Below are 23,702 nucleotides of genomic sequence, written 5' to 3' on the forward strand. Positions count from 1 at the left end.
CACTGCTCTGTGTGGGTCTGTGCAGGCAGAGCACACTGTCACAGCTTGTGGCATTGTGCTCTGCAGCTCCCATAGTGATACATAGCCCGGAAATCTTCCGGGCTATGTTGCTATGAGCAGTGGAGCTCGTTCCGGAAAATTTCCGGCCGTGCCACTCAAGGGGTTAAAAGTGGCAGTGACAATAACACTTGTGAGAACGATGAGGTGAGTGTAACCAATATTTGGAGGGATGGAAGTTAGCTGACCCTTGGAAAGATAATTCATCTTGGCTTCCCTGTACAGTCCAATCATATGTAGCAGACACAGGATGGGTAACGCTATATGCCTTGCAGAAAGAAAGAAAGACGAGCAATGAAAAAAGGGTGATGCCAGTGTAAGTATATAGCTTATTAGAGCGCCCCCTTGTTACAGCCCTGGGTATAAACAGATCATGGGAAGAGTTCTCTGTACTGCCCCCTGATATATGTATTCATAGTTAGTAGAGCGCCCTCTTGTTACAGTCCTGGGTATAACAGATGATGGGAAAGATCTTTGTACTGCCCCCTGATATAATATCTATACATAGTTATTAAAGCACCCCCTTGTTACAGTCCTGGGTATAATAGGCGATGAAAGATCTTTGTATTATCCCCTGATATATCTATGCATAGCTATTAGAGCGCCCCCTTGTTAAAATCCTGGGTATAATAGATGATGGGACAAATCTCTGTACTGACCCCTGATATATGTATACATAGTTATTAGAGCACCGTTTGTTACAGTCATGGGTATGAACAGATCATGGGAAGAGTTCTCTGTACTGCCCCCTGACATATGTATACATAGTTAGTAGAGCGCCCCCTTGTTACAGTCCTGGGTATAATAGATGATGGGAAATATCTTTGTACTGCCCCCTGGTATAATATCTATACATAGTTATTAAAGTGCCCCCTTGTTACAGTCCTGGGTGATGAAAGATCTTTGTATTACCCCCTGATATATCTATGCATAGCTATTAGAGCACCCCCTTGTTTTAGTCCTGGGTATAACAGATGATGGGACAGATCTCTGTACTGACCACTGATATATGTATACATAGTTATTAGAGCACCGTTTGTTACAGTCCTCAGTATAATAGATCAGAGGTCTCTGTATTGTCCCTTGATATATCTATACATAAAATAAATAAATAAATCTTGGTATTTGTATAGCGCCAACTTATTCTGCAGCGCTTTCAGGTAATTATTACTTATTACCCCCCACCAAGCTGGGTTCTCATTTTACCGACCTCGGAAGGATGGAAGGCTGAGTCAACCTTGAGCCGGCTACCTGACTCACGTGGGGATCGAACTTGCAACCTTCAGGTCGTAGGCGAGAGCTTACACTCTGCGCCACACGAGGCTCATATTTATTAGAGTGCCTTCTTGTTACAGTCCTGGGTATAAACAGATCATGGGAAGAGATCTCTGTACTGCCCCCTGATATATCTATACATAGTTATTAGAGCACCTCCTAGTTACAGTCCTGGGTACAAGTAGATGATGAAGGAGATCTCTGTATTGTGAGACCTGATACATTACACATAGTTAGCCTTTTTTCAAAACGAAATATCCCAACTTTTGATAAACTCTCTGGGTATTGTAATCCGCCTATTCCGTTTCTTACTTTAGTTACCTGCTCAAGCTCTGATATGTCTTTCTTCATTACTGGTGCCCAAAACTGTATACTATATTCCATGTGTGGTCTGACCAGTGATGAGATTTTCTGTTAAATTCTTCTGTTATATTTGGTGGCCTATAGAGAACCCCTGAGGACTTTATTATTGTTTTTCCCTCCATGTATTTCCAGCCATAGAGACTCCCACATGTTCATCTCCCTCCCATATACCTTCCTGCAATGGAGGCTTTAAAAGGATTTTATATAAAGACAAGCCCCTCCCCCTTTCCGCCCCGTCACAGTTGCGTCCACCAGGTCTCAGTTATTCCCACTATAGCATAGTTTTCCTCAGACATTATTACTTCCAGTTCATAAACTTTATCGGTCAGATGTATAAGCATTAGTCCCCTGATTGGTCAAACTTCCAGAATTAGTCCCTTTATCAGTCAGACATCTAGCATTAGTCACCATACAGTTTAGATGTATAAACTGGACATATATAGCATATCAGAAATGTAACACGAGTGAAGCATATGAAGGCATGAAATATTTGAAGTGTAATGAGTTAATATGTTGTGAATTTCAAGAGAGAACAGTTTTTTTTAAATAAGGTATGACATATGGTATCCCACCCTAAACATTTATTGCCTAGCCACAAGATATCTGACTGAGAACCCCAGACATCACAAGAACGGTTCACCCAGACACCTCATAGTGAATGCAAGGCAGTGCACATGTGTGATCACTGCTCTATTTCCTGTCTATGGGGATAACCAACCAATATACTTCTCAGTCTCACAGACGTAAACGGAGAACCAGGCATACATGCACACTGCCATTCAATTCACTATGAGGACTCTGTTTTTAGGGGTCATGAGGATAATACATTTATCAGCTATGTGCTTCTCAATAGTGTTAAAATTTACCTGGCAGGGAAAAAAGCCACGGTGCATTCCAGTCTTAATACAATAAGCACAGCGTAGGTAAAAAAGATAATCCGTTAAGAAAATATTTGTCTTTTTTCACATTAGCATTGTGGTTTCCGTTTTTAACAGCCAGGTGCTCCGAGCAGAGAACAACTGGATTCAGAAGACAAGCTGCCCCGCTTGTCTTCTGTATACCCCGCTTGGAGCGCAAAGTGATTGCTCAACATTTGAGCAATCACCTTGCGATGTAAAGGCACACAATGATTATTGCTCAAAAGACATCTTTTGAGCAATAATCGAGGTGTCTAAACTAGGCTTTAGTAGCTCTACTCCAGGAAGAAGGAAAACTGTATCTCCAGTGCCACCTATTGGAGGTAACTACCCTATAAGTTAACGACCAGCCCTTAAACAGGCCTTGCTAATGACAAAAGTTATGTTGGAAGCCAAACCCGAATCCTATCCGTAGGAAAATAGAAACCCATTCTATCTGCAAACAGCCATGTCAGAGTTTTTGCCTCTTGTCAGTGTAGTGTAGGGGACTCCTTGAGCAAGTGAGAGGCCTTTGATGTGGGTCTGGGCGGATAAAGATTCTTGTGAAGACCAGTAGGATGGCAGAGGGAGAACTGTAATCCAGGAAATGCTTCATGGGAAAACTAGACTTTGTTATTCACGGTAAAGTCTATTTCTCATCTCTTCCATTGGCATACCCAGGCTTTAGACCATGGGATTTAGCTACAGATCACTAGGAGGCAGCACTAAGCAGAGAAGCACTAGCCCGGCCTACTCACCATATGCCTCCTGCTGACACTGAGCTAACCAGTTTTGTAGCAAGCAGTAGGAACAGCCAGTAGGTGGTACACACAGAAAAAACAATGTATGTACAAAGCAAAGTGATACCTGAAAGAGGGGGTACCATTTAACTCTTTCCGCTTTCCTACAAATTCTCCTGAAATGATACTGACGCTCATACAGTGGAAAAAAACATATAAAAATAAATCCAATCAGGATAACAAAGGAGAACCTCGAACAAGGAAGGTAAAAAAAAAAAAAAAAATACACGAATTGAGTAGGTGCTGTGTACCCCAATGAGAGAGACTTTATGGTGAGTACCTAAGTCTAATTTTACTCGTCTGTCCCGTTGGGGTACACAGCTATAGACCACAGGACGTCCTAAAGGAGTTCCCGTCTAGGATGGGAGTTTGAGGACACATGCAGTCAGCTGATGGCACTCTACAAAACTCTGTGCCCCAGAGTGGTGACTGCCGATGCTAATGTATTGATCTGATAAAGTTTGGAAAAAAGTGTGGAGGACCCATGATGCTCCCACCGCCTGAGCCGAATGCGCCATGACCTGGAAGGGAGTGGTTTTTCTCCCAAACAGTAGGCTTTGGAAACAGCCATCTCCCGCTGTATTCGTTTGGCCATCTTGGAGGCGGGAAGTCCGCGTCTTAGACCCTCAGGGATGACAAAAAGTGAATTAGAAACCCTGAAAGAGGTCGTCCGCAAGAGATAGATCTTCAAAGCCCATACTAGGTCCAGCCTGTGGACGGCCCGTAACCTAGGAAGATAGGCGACAGGGCAAAAAGGGGGAAGGACGATTTCCTCATTAAGGTAGAAGGCTAATACCACCTTAGAAAGAAATGATGGAACAGGTTGTAATACCACCCTATCGTGATGGAGGACAGTAAACAGCAGTTTAGCCGAGAGAGCTGCCAACTCAGACACCCTGCGAATGGAAGTAATGGCCACTAAGAAGGCAACCTTCCACGTCAAGAGACGCATAGGAACCTCCTTCAGTGGTTCAAATGGGTGAGATTGTAATGCTGTCAGTCACACAGCAGAGCCGGGAAACAATAGGGAGAAATGGCGTGAGCGACACACTGTAAAAAGGCGCAAACTGCCGACCTTGAAGCCAGACAACGCTTAAAAAGCACTGAGAGGACCGACACCTGTCCTTTTAAGGAACTGAGGCCCAATCCCGACTCCAGACCGCTCTGCAAAAAGGAAAAAAAACCTGAAGCAGGGAGAAACACATAGTGTGAACCTTCCGGTGCTTGCACCAGAGAAAGAGGCTCATCCATACCCAATAATAGACCTTGGAAGAAGGCGGCTTCCTAGACCGAATCACCAAAGACGTGAGATCTTAAGACTGCGACGTGAATAGTAATGCCTTTAAAAAAAAGAGGAAAGAGGTGCTTCAGCTTCCTCCCTGGCTCCCTGCCACATACAGGATTTCTGGCACATCCAAAAACCTTTGGAATTTTGTCAATCCCAGGCAATCTGTCGTGTTTAATCCATCCGAACCGATGAAGGGCTCGACCCCGAAAGGGGTATTCACTTGCTGGCTCTGTATGTAGTAAAAATTTTTTTTTAAAAGTGCTTTTACTATCGCATCTTGGACCTATAGCTTTCAACTAGCTTAGAGTGTTGCGCCTTCACCACCAGCATTTTACCACATCCTCTTTCGCTTGAGAGAGAAGGTCAGGTCAAACTGGAAGGCACCATAGAGCATCGACTAGGCCAATGAGTCTGTGTACTATACTCTGCATGGCCAGTACTGTTGTATCTTGTCTCCAACAGAAAAATAGGTGGAGACAAGCTGCACGCCTACAAGCAACGTCCACAACTTGTTTGGCTGGGCCGGAGAATGGGTTTCCATTATGTCCCCTCCCGCCTCGTCATGCCACTGACCCCACGGCCGCTCTCCCTTACCAGCTTCTGCACTAGACTGCGCTGGAGCAGGGATGGGAGAAGAAGGCAGTGCAGACACTCAGCCACTCTCCCTTGTCCCCTTCCCGGCTCCTGCACTGTCAGTCTCCTTGGTGCCATCACATATTGCGAACATTATGCGACACTGGCGAGGAGACTGACAGCGGGTGACAGACTTTACCAGAGCAGGGAGGGGAGAAGGCAGAGTGCCGGGAGCAGTGACATAGGGGGAATGCAGCGGAAGTGGGGGTATGGTGGGGTGGAATTACAGTATGGAGGATAGGTCGCTGGGGGAAGTATCACAGCGGTGCCGGCTTGAGGGGTTGCCGCCCGGGGATATTGACAGCGGGGGAATGGATGAAGAGGAGGTAACTTACACCACCGAAGCTGGAAGGGAAGAAGGTCGCCGGGGTATTATGGCAGCGAAGATAGGAGCACAGACCAGCGGATTCTCCAGGCCAGCCAATGAATTTGTAGGCTTGCAGCCTGTCTACACCAATTCTTCTGGTGGAGACAAGATACAACAGTACCTGCATGGCCAATCTGGAGCTACAAGGATGACTGGAAGGCCCTCCTGCCTGATATTCTTAAGTAGTCGCGGGATCAGGGGGAACAGAGGGAATGCATATGGGAACCGGATTCTGTCTCACGGGATCACAAAGGAGTCTACTGCAATCGGGTCACAAAGGCCAGTAACCTATGGTTGAACCTGGAGGTCATCACATCCACATTCAGCTAACTAAATTAGAGACTCCCTATAATAAAGATTGAGCTCATTCCAGCTCACCAGTTTACAAGAGCGGCACGGGAGGGGTGCTAGTAGTTGGGTCTACAACCACCTGCCACAACGGAGTACAATTACTGCAATAGGGCTCCAGCTGCCAGCACGTGAATTTAATTGTACACTGAGAGCATGCATAATGAGTTGCTTTGGATGACCTCTGTCTCGGCTCCTCAGTTTTGGAGTCGGAAATAACACTCCCAAAAAAAAACTACCAGCAAGTTACAGGAGAAATAAATGCAGAGCTTACCCATGGTCTAGAGCTGTAGCAGCAGTGCTGTCATTGCAGGGAAACTCATGGCCTATAACTACATGTTCCTGAAAGCCCATGTAACCTGCCATGTATAATGCTGGAGACGCAGTGAGGCGGTACTGAGCTTCAGTGCTGCTGACTATTTAGCATTGGTATTCAAATAGCGTGCCCTGCGCTGTGATTGGTGGAGGAGGCAGGGCTTATGACATCACCGTCCCACCCACAGAAAACACCCAAGCTGGGACTAATTAAGTGGGGAATAACAACTGGAGCATGGAGCCTACAAGCTCCCATGAGTGGCATTGCCAAGATAAGCTAACAATCCACTACATTAGCACAGACTCCATTAGAAGCTTCCTCGCAGACACCATCCTTTAGAACTCAGTATGGGGGTACTCCATATAAAAAAGGGGGCACACTACAGCCCACCTCAGTTGGGGTAAGAGGCAGAAGTCCTACCTCCCTGTTAACCCTGCTTCACAGACATGCAATAGATAGGTCTGCCTCTTACAGACACTAAGCTAAAACTGGTTAGCTCAGTGCCAGCAGGATGGATATAGCAAGTAGGCGGAGCTAACACTTCTCTGCTTAGTGCTGTCTTCTAATGACCGGTAGCTATATCCCATGGTCCAAAACTACATACCCCAATGGGACAGACAAGTAAAAAATTACCTAAGCAAAGTAGACTTCCATAAAGAAGGAAAACTGTCTTTCTAATGTCCCCTATTGGTGACCAATGGGTCAATGCTTGGGCATTCTTATTAGATGCTCTACAGAAAACAACTTTAGTGGGTGCCATTAAAACCACTAATTGCTACACTAAATTATCATCAAAATGCCCATTTAAAATGTGCATTGTGGGCAAATAACTCTGGTTTTCAGTCCACGAAAATTGAAAATTGTGACTCTCAGAGAATCAGCCTGATGGCACTGCAGTTTGCATACAGCATGCATTAGCACTCACTAGGACCTGCCAATCATTTCATACAATTTATCTAACAAATGCTTTCACTTATAGGAGTCTGTTATGGGGACAAGTACCTCTAAGGACCCGCTAAAAATCATTTTAATGGACTCAAGTTGTGTGGTTTTCTGGGAAAATGCATTCCATTCTTGGCATCAATAACCTTTTTTAACAGACTGAAGATAAAATGGGTAATATCAGATTTAGATTGTGTTTGCTTGCATAGCATATGCTTACCGGAAGGAGCACTCGATTTGGCTGAAGACGAAGATTGTTGTACATTTTCAGCAGATGACCATTCTTCAACATTAATGGGAGATGGATTGACATTTACATCAAGCTGATCTGCAGATGCTTGGGACTCGGTACTTGCGTTTCTGGACTGTGAAATAGGTGCGTTTGACTGTAAACCGCCTGCATATTTAACACAAAAAGTACTGTGAATAGATAGCAAAAACAGCTGTTTCCATAAGATCCCGATGCCTCACTTTGTCAGCCACATTACCTTGATATAAATGAAAACATTCTGACACAAGCTTCAGGTTTATTGTTCAAGGTCACTAAATATTGTTTTCACCTGATCATATCGTAATGCTATGTCAGGAGGGGTATTATTTCTTCTTAAGGAGAGCACCTATCAGATGAGTCAGGAGACTACGGCCCAATGTTCCCGGGGCGGATTTTAAAATCCGCACGTCTCCCGGTCGGGAGATCCGCAGCTCTAGAAGCCCATAGGGATGCATTAGGATCTGCAAAGCACGTAAACCTGTTTTTTTTTTCCACGACGTGTGGATTGCACACGCTGGAAGAAATCGCAGCATGCTCTATTTTGTCTGCGGATCCCGCGGAACAGCTTCCATTGAAGTCAATGGAAGCCACCATATCCACGGCACAGCCACAGCTGTCATTGTGGCTGTGCCGCAGATTCCACGGGAAAGCAGGGCATTAAAAAAAATGCACTATGCATTCGTCCAGACGCATCCGCCGCGCTGAAGAAAGAAGATCCGGCCGGCGCAGAGGAGATCCATGCTGGAGCTGGTGAGGTAAGAAAACCTTTTTTTCTCCCAATGTCCTCGGGCACAGCTGGATTCCGCTGTGGGATTCAGCAGTGGAATCCATGAGTGCAAGTGGTCATTGGGCCTTAGGTTGAAAAGTACAAAAGTTTGATCCAGCACCAATGTTTTTTTTATTAAAAAAAATCACTTCTTTATTGGGTACATATTTTAAAAATTCCCATGCGCACAGGGATTAAAAGACAATCTGACGCGTTTCGGCTGTTATACAGCCTTAATCATAGCATGGCATCACAGTAGAAATCAAGATCTTAAATAGTATAGAAGGATATGACATGTTACAACAGTTCAACCCTCCCCCGGGACTAGCAATCATGAGAGCTGACATTAGCCACCAGACTAAGCCGCTGAATGAGTATCAGCTGATGACCACATATCACAGAAGGGGGGGTGCTCAGCCCCTAGTATACAGCACATACTGATAAAGAACACTTATATCAATCATGGAGGACACTTATATCGATCATGGAGCATGGCAATGATGATATGTCCAGCAATTGGCCTTAGGCCTCATGTTCACGACAAACGTGGATTTTTAATGCGGATATATATATTTTTTAATCTCCTGCTTTACCACGATCTGTGGCACTTCCACAGTGACAGCTGTGGTTGTGCCGCATATTGGACAGCTTCCATTGATTTTAATTAAAGCCGCCCCGTGGGATCCACAGAAAAATGGAGCATACTGCGATTTCTTCCTGCGCGTGCGTTCCGCTTGCCGGGGAAAAAAAAAAAATCACACCTGCATGCTTTAAATTGCCTTGCGGATACTCATACATCCATATGGGCGGCTTGAGGGTCGGATCTCCGTGTGCGGGAGAATCGCGCGGATTTTATAATTAAAATCTGCCAGTGGACATTGGGCCTTGAGGTTCATTTAGAGAGAATGATTATTGCTAACGGTTCGCTTAAAGGCAATCTTTTGAGTGATAATCGTTGTGTGCATTTACGTGCTCTCAGAACTGCTGTGTTCTCGGAGCGCTCAGCTGGTATACAGCTGAGCGCTCCAAGCAGGGTATACAGAACACAGCTGGAGTGCGATAATCGTTATTTCTAAATGGGTTATTAGAAGATATATGCAGATAAGGAAGATGGAACAAAACCTCTGCAGCGCCACCTATTGGATGACAGCATTCCTGCAAATTAATGACTGACCCTTTATACAGGTCTTAATGATTGGGAATTGAAAATCAAGCCAGAACTCACACACAGACAGCTGTTTCAGTGTGTTTGCCCCTCAACAGTGTGCAGTAGGAGGCTGGCTTTGCTAGTGAGATGTCTGTGACATGGGTCGGTAGGGGTATTGTCTCTCTTTAAAGGAGAGCACCTGGTTGATCTACTGTGATTTGGGGGCTGATCAATGCGATCTTTTGAAGAAGCGAAATCCACGCTGAAAGCCTGCTGCATAAATTTGCATGCTGCATATGTAAAACCAGCATGACAGATACAGCTGGGAGACTTGTCCCAAAAAGAAAATCCAGATTTGTTTCACACCTAAACACTATACCATTTTAAGCTCGATTTCCTTAACCTCTAAGTGACCACACTATAGTGTTTTTACGTGCTAGCTTGCTGGGCTTTAATCCCTAGGGACGTAAAAACATACTCCCTGCAAGCTGAGGACTTGAGTGCTCCATGCTGCCAGCTCTCAGCCACATAATCATATGAAAGTTAATGGAAAGTAAATAAAAGAGGTAATGAAAGTAAATAAAAGTTAAAGATTCAGCTGCCCTGGTGGATCAGATCCATCAGGGCAGCTGAAAGTACTCACCCGCGTCCTCCATGATGTTCCACGGTGTTTTGGTCTCCCGTCCCGACGGCGCCTCCTGAACATGCGCGCCGGATGTCATACATCGGGTGCATGCAAGAAGAGCGCGTGGCGCGGGAAATTTAAAATCTCTCTGGCTCCTGGCAAATGTGCAGCTGGTTACATGATCATTGCTATCCAATGGATAACAGCGATCATGTAAAAGTTAAGAAAAAGTTTAATCCCTTAATGATACGGCCCTTTTTTTCCCCCATTTTTGTTTTTTCCTTCCCCTTTTAAAAAACCATAACTCCTTTATTTATCCATCAATGTAGCTTTATGAGGGCTTGTTTTTTTGCGGGATGAGTTGTATTTTTCAATGGTGCTATTTAATGTATCATATCATGCACTGAAAAACTGAAAAAATTCCAAGTGGAATAAAATGAAAAAAAAAAATGACATTCCGCCATCTTTCAGTGCGTCATACAGTTTCTTTCTATGACGCACAAACTGCAACAAAAATGACAGGATAATTTTATTCTATGGGTCAGTACGATTATTACACATCAAACATCTATTGTTTTTTTTTTGCTGTACTACTTTTATATTTTTCAAAGACATTTAATTTTGTACAATTATTTTCTGCCGCCATCTTCTGCGCAATAACTTTTTTATTTTTCCGTCCACATCCTGTGTGCGAGGGCTCATTTTTTTGCGGGACTTCCTGTAGTTTGCGTTGGTATCATTTTGGAATACATATGACTTTTTGATCGCTTTTTATCGCATTAGTTCTGGGAGGCAGGGTGACTGAAAAAGTGCATTTCTGGCACTCTATTTTTTTTTTTTCTCCGACGACATTCACCGGACAGGGTAAATAATGCGCTACTTTGGCGATACCAATTATGTATTTTTGTTTTAAGAGTTAGATTTTTTTTATTATAGACATGGAAAAACTTTTAATATTTTTTTTTCACAATTAGTAAAACTTTATTGTTCTTATTTTTATTTTGATCGCTTCTCCAGTATGATGTAATGTCATAGCATTACATCATACTGCAATCTGACAGGAAGTCTATCAAGCCATCCCACAGGAACGGCTTAATAGGCAGTCTGGTAAGGCAGTCCTGGAGCCTTTCAGAAGGCCCCCGGCTGTCATGACACCCGTGCGGGTCTCCCTGTGAACTCATTGTGGGGGTGCTGTATGGATTTAAATGCCACTGTCAGAATTGACAACGGCATTTAAAGGGTTAATAGGCGCGATCGCCCGCGTGGCCGATTGCAGCTATTACCCGCAGGTGTCAGCTGTGATAAACAGCTGACGCTCACGCTGTATGAAGAAAGGTCTCGATGCGATCTCTCTTCATACATACCTTGATGCTGCAGGATGTAAATGTAGGTTAAAAGAGGGGTTAAAATAAATTTTAAAAAAAGGAAAAGAAAGTTTAGGTTTCATCACCCTTTACAGATCATATTCATTAGGAGAGATGCAATTACGTACCTAGAGAGCCAGGATTTATCTGCAGATATCGCCACGGTTTCTGTGCACACACCTGCGGCCAAAATGGTGGACACATGTGCCAAAGCCGCGGATTGACAGGGTAATTGAAAATCTCTCTGCTCCTGGCTACTAAATATAGCCAAGAGCCTGGAAATTTTACGAGGGGGTGCAGTACAAGGTCCCTGGTCACGTGATTGCCGCTTTCCAATAGAAAACGGCGATTACGTAAAAGTTAAAAAAAATTAAAGTTTCATCTCTCATCACGGATCTGATATGTAAAGGGAGGTGACATTACTTACTTAAGGCCTCTGGCGATGTCCCCCGATTGGGGTCTTTATCTGCGGACCTTTCCCCAACTTCGGCGCATGCACACATCTGAAAGATGGCGGACGCAAGCGCAGAAGCTGGGGAGGGCCAGGGAAATTTGAAGTTTCCTTGCTCCTGGGTACTACAAGTAGCCGGGAGCCTGGAACACCGACCAAAAGCCACGATGAGCGGTCCCCCAGTCATGTGACCACCGTTATCCAATGGATAATGGTAATTACGTAAAAGTTAAAACATAGTTGAAGTTTAATCCTTCTTTCGGTTAGGGCCCTGTTGTGCATACGAACATAAGATTAGGGCCACAATCGGTATGTTTCTGCGCACAGGACAAACAGGAGCATCTATTTTGGGGTGAAACTCTTTATTCATATGTGTGCTATACAAAAAAAATTGTTTTTAAAATGACATAATTGCCAAAAAAATGAAAATCGTATTTTTTTTCTTTCTGCTTTGCTTAGATTCATTCAAAAACTGTGGGGTGAAAATATGCCATACACCCCTAGATGAATTTGCTTTGAATGCAAGCCTTTGCAATTTTGGCTTGGTGTAGGAAGACAAATTGTTCCTCAAAATGTTGATAAGTAATGTTAAATTTGTACGTCTCCTAAATGGTTAAAAAGAAACTAAAATTTGTGCATCCAGAATAAAGTAAACAGATGGAAATATATATCATTGAAAATTTGTGGAGCATGTTTGAACATTTTTGAGATATTGCAGTTTAAAATGTGAAAAAAATTAAAAATTTTTCAAAATTTTCCCAATTTTGGGGCTCCTAATAAATATACACAAATTCTGTCTATTTTTACCACCTAAAAAATACAATATGTGGTGGAAAAACAATGTCAGAATCACTTGGATATGCAAAACTTTTACGGTGTTATTCCATGTTAAACTGACACATGTCAGATTTCCAAAAATATGTGCAAGCCCACTTTCAGAGGAGTGTATTACGGATGCTGTCACTGTATTACAAACACATGCCCAAAACTGCATAAATAATAAACCTTGTTTAAAAGTTGGATTTCCTGTAGCAGTGTTGGTATACGCCTTGCCAAGCTTACCTGGCTACAGTCAGACACACTGGAGTCTGTTGTCGGATAAAATACCATGGAGTAATGGTCCCATTACATGGCTAGATCAGCAGCTCGAGGAAATGAGCATGTGGATTGGCACTTATTAATAATGTCTACATGGGCAGTGTTAGGACCGGCGGCTCTCGGGGTCTCCGTGTCCGCACCACCGGTCCTATCACCCGAGCTGATCAGGCGCGGCGCAGGGGAGCTCCGGTCTTGGTGACCCTCCCCTGGCCGTCGGGGTCCCAGACACTGGCACCGGGCGCATGCTCCTGTGCTCAGGGGGAGACCCCTGGGTAATCGAGTTGCTGGGCATGCGGCTGATGCCGTCCCTGTTGCCATGACATCCTGACTAGGATGATCTGCACTTGCTGCTGGATGCCTGGATCTCCGCACTCGTTGCCTTATGTCTGGGTCTGGTTGTTGGCAGGGCCCCGCCCTAATTAGCTGCTGGGGCGGGAGTTCTGACAGCATTTAAACGTGCCTGTTTCCTCCTAGTATTGCCAGTGTATGTTTGTCCCCAGGCTACACCCGCATATTTGGATTGTGCTCCCAGCTTTTGACCCTCGGACTTCGGACCTGACTTTGCTTTGCCTGACCCCTTTGTACCTTGTACCCTCCAGTTGCTGACTCAGACTGTATGACTCTCCTCTGTGTTCGTTTGTTTCCAGTGTTTGTCTGTATCGGTCCCGGTGCCCCGCTTCCCTAGTGAGTGTAGGGACCGTCACCCAGTTGTCGCCCTAGGGCTTAGCCCAGGGGGGCAAGTAGGTAGGGACAAAGTAGGGGGTTGTTTTCAGGGAATCCCGTACCCGGACCCCAGATCCCTGACAGTTACACTGGCCCTACAAAAGAGAGAAAAAAAAACTCAGACTTTTTCATCTGACCAGCCGCGTTTGTTCCTTCTATGGATGCCGTATCAACTTTGACTAACCAGGTCCTGACCCTGACAGGCCTGGTACAAGACTTGGCTTCTCGCATACAGCTACAGGAACGGGCATTATCTACGCCTCCCACTGTTCCAGTGACAGTGTCCGAACCTCGGGCTACGCTGCCTGATTTTTTTAACGGGAGAGAGGAGACAGTTTTTTGCCTTTCGGGAAGACTGTAGACTGTACTTCGACCTGCGACCCCACTCTTCTGGCACAGAGTACCAGAGAGTTGGCATCGTGATTTCACGCCTGAGAGGAGACCCTCAAAATTGGGCCTTCTCCTTATCCCCAGACTCCCCCACTCGACTGTCGCTAGAAGCCTTTTTCTCTGCTCTAGGGCAGATCTACGACGAACCTGACCGGGCCGCTTACGCGGTTTCAAAACTTTTGTCCTTGCGCCAGGGTCGGAGGTTGGCGGAGGACTATTGTTCTCAGTTCAGGCAATACTGTATGGAGTCGGGGTGGAATGATTCAGCCCTCAAGGATGTGTTCTTGTCCGGCCTATCTGAAGGTCTTAAGGATCTGCTGGTTGCGCATCCGGAGCCGAGGACTCTGGAACAAGCGATGTCGCTATCCATTCGAGCTGATCGCCGACTGAGGGCCAGGCAACCCGCTAGGACCAGTCCGACTACTTCATCTGCAGGTCAGTCCACTCCACTTTCCATCGCTGAACCCATGGATTTGGGTACTATGTCATCTCAACAGCGAAGGGAATACCGACTAAGAAAGAACCTCTGTCTGTACTGCGGAGAACCTGGTCATCGGGTCGCTAACTGCGGGACGAAGTCCCAGACGGAAGATCTTCCGCTCCTAGTCAGTTGTCGGGAGGACGATCTAGGAGCTAAGGTACTCCCCGCAGTGTCTAAAATGCTCTTGCCCTGCACTTTAGAGTTTGGTTCTTTCTCTCGTACAGGACAAGCCTTTGTCGATTCTGGGGCCGCAGCGAATTTTGTTAATTTTGACTTTGTGAAGTAGAATTCTAGTTTCATGGTACATTTAGACCCCCCGATTCAGGTCTCTGGGGTAGACTCCACGCCATTACGGTCCGGTCTCGTCAATTTAGTTACCCCGGAATTAAAGTGTTCCATTGGAGCCGTGCATACCGAGGCCTGCACATTTTTGGTGATGAAAGACTTGTCTGTGAACCTAGTCTTGGAACTCCCTTGGTAAAAGGAACACAATCCTGTGATCAATTGGGACTCTTTGGAGTTGGTCAAATGGGGCTCTCGGTGTTCCAGGCACATGAGCCGGGTGAACTTGGATACCTCGGTGTTGGAGGGTATTGAGTTGCCGGAATACATCTCTGAATTTTCTGACGTGTTTTCTAAACAGTTATCTGACGTCTTGCCTCCCCATAGGGAGTTCGACTGCAAGATTGATCTGGTCCCGGGTGCCAAACTTCCTAAGGGGAGGATCTACAACGTAACGGTTCCAGAGAGGGAGTCCATGAAGGACTATATTCAGGACAGTCTGGCCAAAGGGCACATCCGACCCTCAGAGTCTCCTACTGGGGCTGGGTTCTTCTTCGTTGAGAAGAAGGATGGGGGTCTTCGACTCTGTATAGATTACAGGGAACTAAACAAGATCACCGTCAGAAACCAGTATGCGCTTCCTCTCATCCTTGATCTCCTCAACCAGGTTTCCGGGGCTCAGTGGTTCTCCAAACTCGACTTGAGGGGAGCCTATAACCTGATTCGTATACAAGAAGGGGATGAGTGGAAAACTGCCTTCAATACACCGCTTGGGCACTTCGAATATCTCGTTATGCCTTTTGGTTTATGCAATGCCCCGGCAGTCTTTCAAGAGTTCATGAATACCATTTTCCAGGATATCATGGGTGTATTCATGGTGGTTTACCTGGATGATATCTTGATCTTTTCCTCGGACTGGGAAGAACACTGTGCCCATTTACACACTGTACTGACTCGCCTTAGGGCGAACAAGTTATTCGCTAAGTTTGAAAAATGTGTTTTTGGTGTCCAGAAAATATCCTTTTTGGGATATGTCATTACACCTTCTGATATTCAGATGGATCCCGTTAAGGTGAAGGCCATCACGGAATGGGCTCAACCAGTCTCTTTGAAAGCGTTGCAACGGTTATTGGGCTTCGCTAATTACTACCGTAAATTTATTAAGAACTTCTCCGTGGTGGCTAAGCCTTTAACGGATCTCACTAGAAAAGAGGCTGATGTGAGTACCTGGTTTTTAGATGCACTTGTGGCTTTCTCCTCTCTGAAGGCTGCCTTCTCCTCAGCGCCTGTTCTTATCCAACCTGACCTATCCTGTCCATTTGTGGTGGAGGTAGATGCCTCCAAGTTCGGTGTTGGAGCTGTACTGTCTCAAGGATCCTCCACGCTCACAAATCTCAGACCATGTGCCTATTTTTCCAAGAAGTTCTCGTCTGCCGAACGAAATTACGACATAGGCAACTGAGAACTACTTGCTATTAAATGGGCGTTTGATGAATGGAGGCATTTCCTGGAAGGAGCACGACACCAGATCACAGTGCTTACTGACCATAAAAATCTCATTTATTTAGACTCAGCTAAGAGGTTGAATGCTCGGCAGACTCGCTGGGCCATGTTCTTTTCACGCTTCAACTTTTTAGTTACTTACCGACCCGGCTCAAAGAACGTTAAGGCGGATGCCTTATCCAGGAGTTTTGGTTCCCCGGAACCTACTGATTTGGAGCCGGAGACTATCCTTTCCCCTGGGGTGGTTCTCGCTTCTGTCTCCTCTGACCTTTCACCGCTGATACATGCTACTCAGCAATCTGCCCCTGAAGCCCTTCCGGAAGGCAAACTTTTTGTTCCCTTGCCGTTAAGGTTGAAGGTGTTAGAGGAGACGCATGCGTCAGTCTTAGCTGGTCACCCTGGGATCAAGGGTACGCAGGAACTACTTGCCAGAATGTATTGGTGGCCTCTTATGGCTAAAGACGTCCGCGCATTTGTGACGGCATGCCCGGTTTGCACCAGGGGGAAGAGTCTCAGGAGACGTTTTCAAGGTCCTCTTCATCCCTTGCCCATTCTGTCCAGACCATGGTCTCATTTGTCTATGGACTTCATAACGGATTTGCCTCCCTCGCTTGGGAACACTGTCATTTGGGTCATTGTTGACCGTTTCACCAAGATGGCACATTTCGTTCTTCTTTGTAAGTTGCCTAACGCTAAATATTTATCTGAAAAATGTATCCAGGAGGTTGTTCGGCTTCATGGGATTCCGGAGGATATTGTCTCGGATAGAGGGGTACAGTTTGTCGCTCAATTCTGGCAGGCTTTTTGCAAAAATCTAAATGTTAATTTGTCCTTTTCATCCGCATTCCATCCTAAGTCCAACGGTCAGACTGAACGCATAAATCAGGAATTGATCCAGTACCTGTGACTTTTTTTGTTTCCGATAATCAGTTTCAGTGGGCGAACTAGTACTTACCTCTCGCTGAATTTGCTATTAATAATCATGTCAATTCGTCTTCCCAAGTTTCGCTGTTTTTCTGTAATTATGGGTTCAATCCTCGATTTGCTTTCTCTACTTCTCCTGTTTCGAACACTCCATCCGCTGATACCGCTATTGATGAACTGTGCACAGTTTGGGCCTAGGTTCGTAAGAACCTTCAGGGTTCCCAGGAGAGGGTACTTAGTCAGTGTAATAAGAAACGCACTCTCTCTGCACCTTTTGTGGTTGGGGAGCAGGTCTTACTGTCTTCAAAAAATCTGAGACTGAAGGTTCCGTCTTTAAAACTTGCACTGCGGTTCATTGGTCCTTTTTTCTATTTCACACGTTATTAACCCACTGGCTTATACGTTGTCCCTTCCTGGCTCTTGGAAGGTTCATAATGTTTTCCATAAAAGCTTGTTAAAGAAATATGTGACTCCAGTGTTGCCACCCGTGACCCACCCTCTCCTACACTGGTGCAAGGAGAATTAGAATTTGAAGTGGAGAGAATTGTTGACTCCAGGCGGGTTCGGGGCTCAATACAGTATCTGGTTCACTGGAGAGGGTTTGGCCCTGAGGAACGGACGTGGGTTCCTGCCAAGGATGTTCATGCCCCACGTCTGGTCCGATTATTCCACAGGGCCTTTCCTCTTAAGCCCGCTCCAGGTCATGGGGGTCCAGTGTCCCCCCGGAGAAGCGGGGGTACTGTTAGGACCGGTGGTGCAGACACGGAGACCCCGAGAGCCGCCGGTCCTATCACCCGAGCTGATCAGGCATGGCGCAGGGGAGCTCTGGTCTTGGTGACCCTCCCCTGGCCATCGAGGTCCCGGACACTGGCACCGGGCGCATGCTCCTGTGCTCAGGGGGCGGCCCCTGGGTAATCGAGTTGCTGGGCATGCGGTTGATGCCGTCCCTGTTGCCATGACATCCTGACTAGGATGATCTGCACTTGCTGCTGGATGCCTGGATCTCCGCATTCGTTGCCTTATGTCTGGGTCTGGTTGCTGGCAGGGCCCCGCCCTAATTAGCTGCTGGGGCGGGAGTTCTGACAGCATTTAAACGTGCCTGTTTCCTCCTAGTATTGCCAGTGTATGTTTGTCCCCAGGCTACACCCGCATATTTGGATTGTGCTGCCAGCTTTTGACCCTCGGACTTCGGACCTGACTTTGCTTTGCCTGACCCCTTTGAACCTTGTACCCACCAGTTGCCGACTTGGACTGTCTGACTCTCCTCTGTGTTCGTTTGTTTCCAGTGTTTGTCTGTATCGGTCCCGGTGCCTCGCTTCCCTAGTGAGTGTAGGGACCGTCGCCCAGTTGTCGCCCTGGGGCTTAGCCCAGGGGGGCAAGTAGGTAGGGACAAAGTAGGGGGTTGTTTTCAGGGAATCCCGTACTCGGACCCCAGATCCTTGACAGGCAGATTATTATCTGCACTATGGGGATTCGTCCTTATACAACTATCATTGATTCGCTGCACTTTTTCCTGTTTACAAGGGAAGATGTTGAGCCAACTAACAAGCATTTTTATGTTTAGATAAACCAGATAACCAGCAAATGAATGAGCGTGGCTCGTTTGCTGGCTGATCATTGGTCCTTTATAAGGTTCAACAACAAGGCAAACAAATCTTAAAGTCCAATCATTGAGTTGTGCAAAATATCCGTAAGCGGAGAACAAAAAGAGAAAAGTTCCTTGTCCATTGGATCCCTTGCTGTGTATCACACTAACCTGCAAAACGTAAATATGTAACGTGCAGTTGTAAAGGGCGTATGACAGTGCTTCTCAACTTCGGTCAAGGCACCTCAGCAGGTCATGTTTACAGGATTTCCTTAGTATTACACATGCAATATAATTATGGTCAGTGCCTCAGCCATTGCCACAGCTGTCCTTACTATAGGACAGTGATGGCAAACCTTTTAGAAACTGAGTGCCCAAACTGCAACCCAAAACCCACATATTTATAGCCAACACTTCAGGGGGCGGGGCTTATCACGAATTATGATTTTTACCTCTGTCATTATAAAAAGAACAGGGCTGTTGCAAAACAGGGAGGAACGCTGTGTGTTTTTTTTCCTGAATGGAGCTCTGGAGTACCATTGGTGCAGATTTTGACTGGAAGTCAGTTGTGTAACCGCAGCTCATTTCATACTATGCAGTGCTCCCCCCTCACCCCCTCCATAGGCTTCCCACGTCAGCACTCCTCAACTTCTGGTTCTCAGCAGCCTGTAGTAGCCACACCTGACCAGCAGCGTCGCACCTGACCAGGCCACGGGGAACCGGAAGCTAGGGAGCGCTGACAGCAGGAGTAATAGTGTCTCCTATTTGGCCCCAGTAGTAATAGTGATCCAAACCGTGGCCTCAGTAGTAATAGTGACCCCTACAGTGACCCCAGTAGTAATAGGAGACCCCACAGTACTCCCAGTAATAATAACCTCACAGCAGCCCCAGTAATAATACCCCACAGTAGCTCAAGTAGTAATAATAACCCCACAGTGGCCCCAGTAATAATAACCCCACAGTGGCCCCAGTAATAATAACCCCACAGTAGCCCCAGTAGTAATAATAACCCCACAGTAGCCCCAGTAGTAGTAATAACCCCACAGTAGCCCCAGTAGTAGTAATAACCCCACAGTAGCCCCAGTAGTAGTAATAACCCCACAGTAGCCCCAGTAGTAGTAATAACCCCACAGTAGCCCCAGTAGTAGTAATAACCCCACAGTAGCCCCAGTAGTAGTAATAACCCCACAGTAGCCCCAGTAGTAGTAATAACCCCACAGTAGCCCCAGTAGTAGTAATAACCCCACAGTAGCCCCAGTAGTAGTAATAACCCCACAGTAGCCCCAGTAGTAGTAATAACCCCACAGTAGCCCCAGTAGTAGTAATAACCCCACAGTAGCCCCAGTAGTAATAACCCCACAGAAGCCCCAGTAGTAGTAACCCCACAGTAGCCCCAGTAGTTATATTAACCCCCTCAGTAGCCCCAGTAGTAGCATTAACCCACCCAGTAGTAATAACCCCACTGCAGTATTAACCCCCTCAGTAGCCCCAGTGGTAATATTAATCCCCCCAGTAGCTACAGTAGTATTAACCCCATAGTAGTGGGAGGGGGTGTGGCCTAGCCGCTGAGGCAGAAGGACGCACATTACACACCAGATTTATAGCAATCCCTGTGAGTAGAGAAGCAGCAGGTATGCTCCGGAGACCGATCACGGCCTCCGGGAGAGGAGATACACAACAAAGAGGCGGCTTACCAGTATTTGTGCACAGCGGCTGCGGGGAGGAGCGGGCGGCCTGTGAGGTGCGACATGGCCGGGAGCTGGAGTGACGGAGCGACCATGAGAGGTGAGCGGCGCTTCACTGGGCATCAGATCCACGGCGGGTGAAGAGGCGGCCAGCGGTTCCGGAGACAGGAGTCGGAGGCCGTGGCACCAGCGGTGAGAGGGGCCAGTAAGTGGGACACTGCGCACGGCCTGATTTGAGCAGGCATGCAGGAGATAAGCGGCCCGGAGGCCTGGCAGGCAACTCACTGGCCCCTCCCACCGCTGGTGTCACGGTCTCCGACTCCTGTCTCCGGAACCGCTGGCCGCCTCTTCACCCGCCGTGGATCTGATGCATGGAGACATATAAAGCACCTCAATCGTCTCAGAACACAATGAGGACAGACAGTGATCCGATATCACGCTCTTTCCTCAAAAAAATTCTGTCCCACTCTTTTTCCCCGGTCATGAAATAGTTGGCGGACATAAAGTCAGAGGTTAAACAAATTGGACACAGAGTCGAGGACTTGGAGAGTGCACATCAAGAACTATTACAACACAATTCAGCTCTTCAATCCAATCTGATGGCACAGCAAGACCAGTTAAACCAAGCCATGCTCTTAATAGAGGACAAGGAGAACATAGTAACATACATAGTAACATAGTTCGTAAGGCCGAATGAAGACAATGTCCATCTAGTCCAGCCTGTTTATCCTCCTGCAGGAGCCGAAGAAAGAATATACGCTTCAGAGGTCTCCCTGAGTCCATAGCATCTGAGACGCTAAATGTGGCCACTTCACACATTTTCCAGACCCTGCTATGGGAACCCTGCTAAAATAGTAATAGAACGTATACACAGAGCTCTGCAGCCTAAATTCTCACCAACAGAACCACCTAGAGATGTCATATGTGGTCTGTTAAGCTACGTGGACACTTCTGCTATCTTACAAAAAGCCAGAGACACACGCAAGGTTATTTATGAGAACAGTAAAATCCTCCTATTCTAGGACATTGCCCCCAGTACATTGGCCAAAAGGCGCATATTGAAACCCCTGACAGAGACTCTGCACTCAAAAAAGCTACCGGTGAGATGGCTCTTCCCATTCGGCCTCTCCACTTTTAAAGACGGCCAACAGGTAACTATCAGGACACCGGATGATCTTGGAAAAGCATGGGAGAGGCTGGAGATACCTCCGCTGGACATTCCATCGTGGCTGCCTGTCCAGAATAAAGATCAGCTGCCTCAATTGAAGAAACCTGAAAAATGGTCACTCAGAGCTCCTAAAACTCCAAGACAGAAAAAGAGACTGCAGGTTGAGACCTAAAAGCTTGGTTCCTCCTTAATACACCAATAGGCGCTCTAGAGGCCTCCCTCTCTCTGTCTCATCTTTACCCCCCCCCCCCCCACCTCCCTCCTCTCGCCAGGAGGGCCGGGGCGGAACCGGGAGATGGAGACCTCTATTTGCTGCTCCGTTGGCAAGACACCCTGACCAGGTAACGGGCGCTGGGGTGTTGGCTTGGGGCCTATAGAGTACCAAATAAGGGAATGGGGACCTTGTTGGGAGGCTTCCACCTCAGGGTCCCCCCTCCCCCTTCCCTACACTACTACTTCTTAAGCGCCTATTGCATGGGCACAGAGCTGTAATTGTTTACTGAACAGTTATTGTTTTTCTTTCAAACTTTCTTATTACTCTGGGTTAAGATTTTATTTGGTCTGTTTCTAATTCACTTAACTGCTGAAACCGGGCTATATTTTTGGCCCAAAAAATAAATACAGCAATCTTAGCTTATGTAGGTCTCAGGGGTCGTCCCCACCTTAAAAGGTGCGCATCCAACACCCCCAAACACGCGGAGATTGGGAGAAGCCATGGGGGTTCTGCCCCAACCCTGGGCCTGGTTGAGGAACAGGCGCAGGGCCATATGTGGCATGGCTCTCCCCTTGCTCCGTACTTGATAAACATCCTCACTCAAATGTTTGTACGGCAAGAATGTTCATAATAGGATAAGGAGGAAGAGGGCAGATCAGCGTTATGTAGAAATTTCTTTGAGGCTGATCCATAGCAGACGTTAAGATTACTTCATTTAATGTCAGATGGTGGAATAGCCCGCAGAAGAGGTCCCAGTCCTTCTCTCTCCTGAAAAAGTATAAAACAGAGGTGGTGTTTCTTCAAGAAACTCATTTCCGCCATAACCATGTCCCTAATCTTCCAAAATTTATCTACAATCAATGGTACCATAGCACACATTCCTCAGCCTCCAGAGGGGTATCAATTGCAATTAGCAAAAGCTTCCCTTTGTTCACAAGCGGACGGAGCTGGACCCGAGTGGCAGATACATTTTTTTGATAGGTGCGGTGGCACATAGTAAGATCTCCTTTGCCAACCTCTATGCCCCAAATAAAAACCAAATCCCGCGGTTAATATGGGTATTAACCAAGTTTGGAGAATTCGTGGAGGGTCTGTGCGTGGTTGGAGGTGATCTCAACTTAGCACTAGACGATTCATTGGACACTACCTCGGGTTCTGGGATGTCTGCCCGAAAGCAAACACATAGATTACGGAGCCTTTTATCAGAGCTAAACCTACAAGATGCTTGAAGGATCCTGAACCCAGGGGTGAACCCTCCATCCACTCCACATATCACAGAATTGACTATTTACTGGTATCAGGCAAACACATACACTCTGTCACTTCAACCGATATTGGTCCAATTACAATTTCGGAGCATGTCCCCATCTTTGTCACATTGATACTTGACAGTCTGCTGAGGAGGGACTGGAACTAGCGCCTTAATTGCACGCCAATAAACGGAAGGGACAATTGTTCACTCCTGACAGAGAAATTAGAAGAATTTTTCAAGATAAACGATTCCCAAGAGGTGTCAGTTCCAATTATATGGGAGGAGAACTAATATCTTTAGGCACTAGAGTTAAACATCAAAGAAATAAGGAAATCAACTCACTTCTTGCCCAATACACTAATACTGAAACCCTACACAAAAATAACCCCAGCAATGACACTTGAGAAATTAAAGTGTCTGAAAGAAAAACTTTAAAATGTCCTAAATATAGAATCAGCAAAGACCCTGTTTACTTCCAAATGCAAAAT

The 23,702-nt window shown here is 46.3% G+C and overlaps 1 protein-coding gene across 5 annotated transcripts in view; it reads right to left on the bottom strand.

The window, feature by feature from the left end:
- Positions 1-23,702, bottom strand: part of DCAF6 (DDB1 and CUL4 associated factor 6) — a 992,542-nt gene that overhangs the window by 591,949 nt on the left and 376,891 nt on the right. For 4 of the 5 annotated variants that reach the window (XM_066600328.1, XM_066600324.1, XM_066600327.1 and 1 more), the window contains one exon: positions 7,506-7,682. The exons of the other annotated variant lie outside the window; for it this stretch is intronic. In XM_066600328.1, the coding sequence (XP_066456425.1) occupies positions 7,506-7,682 (177 nt within the window). The remainder of the gene's footprint in view (positions 1-7,505; positions 7,683-23,702) is intronic. 5 annotated transcript variants of the gene reach the window in all.

This window comes from Eleutherodactylus coqui, chromosome 4 (assembly GCF_035609145.1).
Source record: "Eleutherodactylus coqui strain aEleCoq1 chromosome 4, aEleCoq1.hap1, whole genome shotgun sequence".
NCBI classification, from domain to species: Eukaryota; Metazoa; Chordata; class Amphibia; order Anura; family Eleutherodactylidae; genus Eleutherodactylus; species Eleutherodactylus coqui.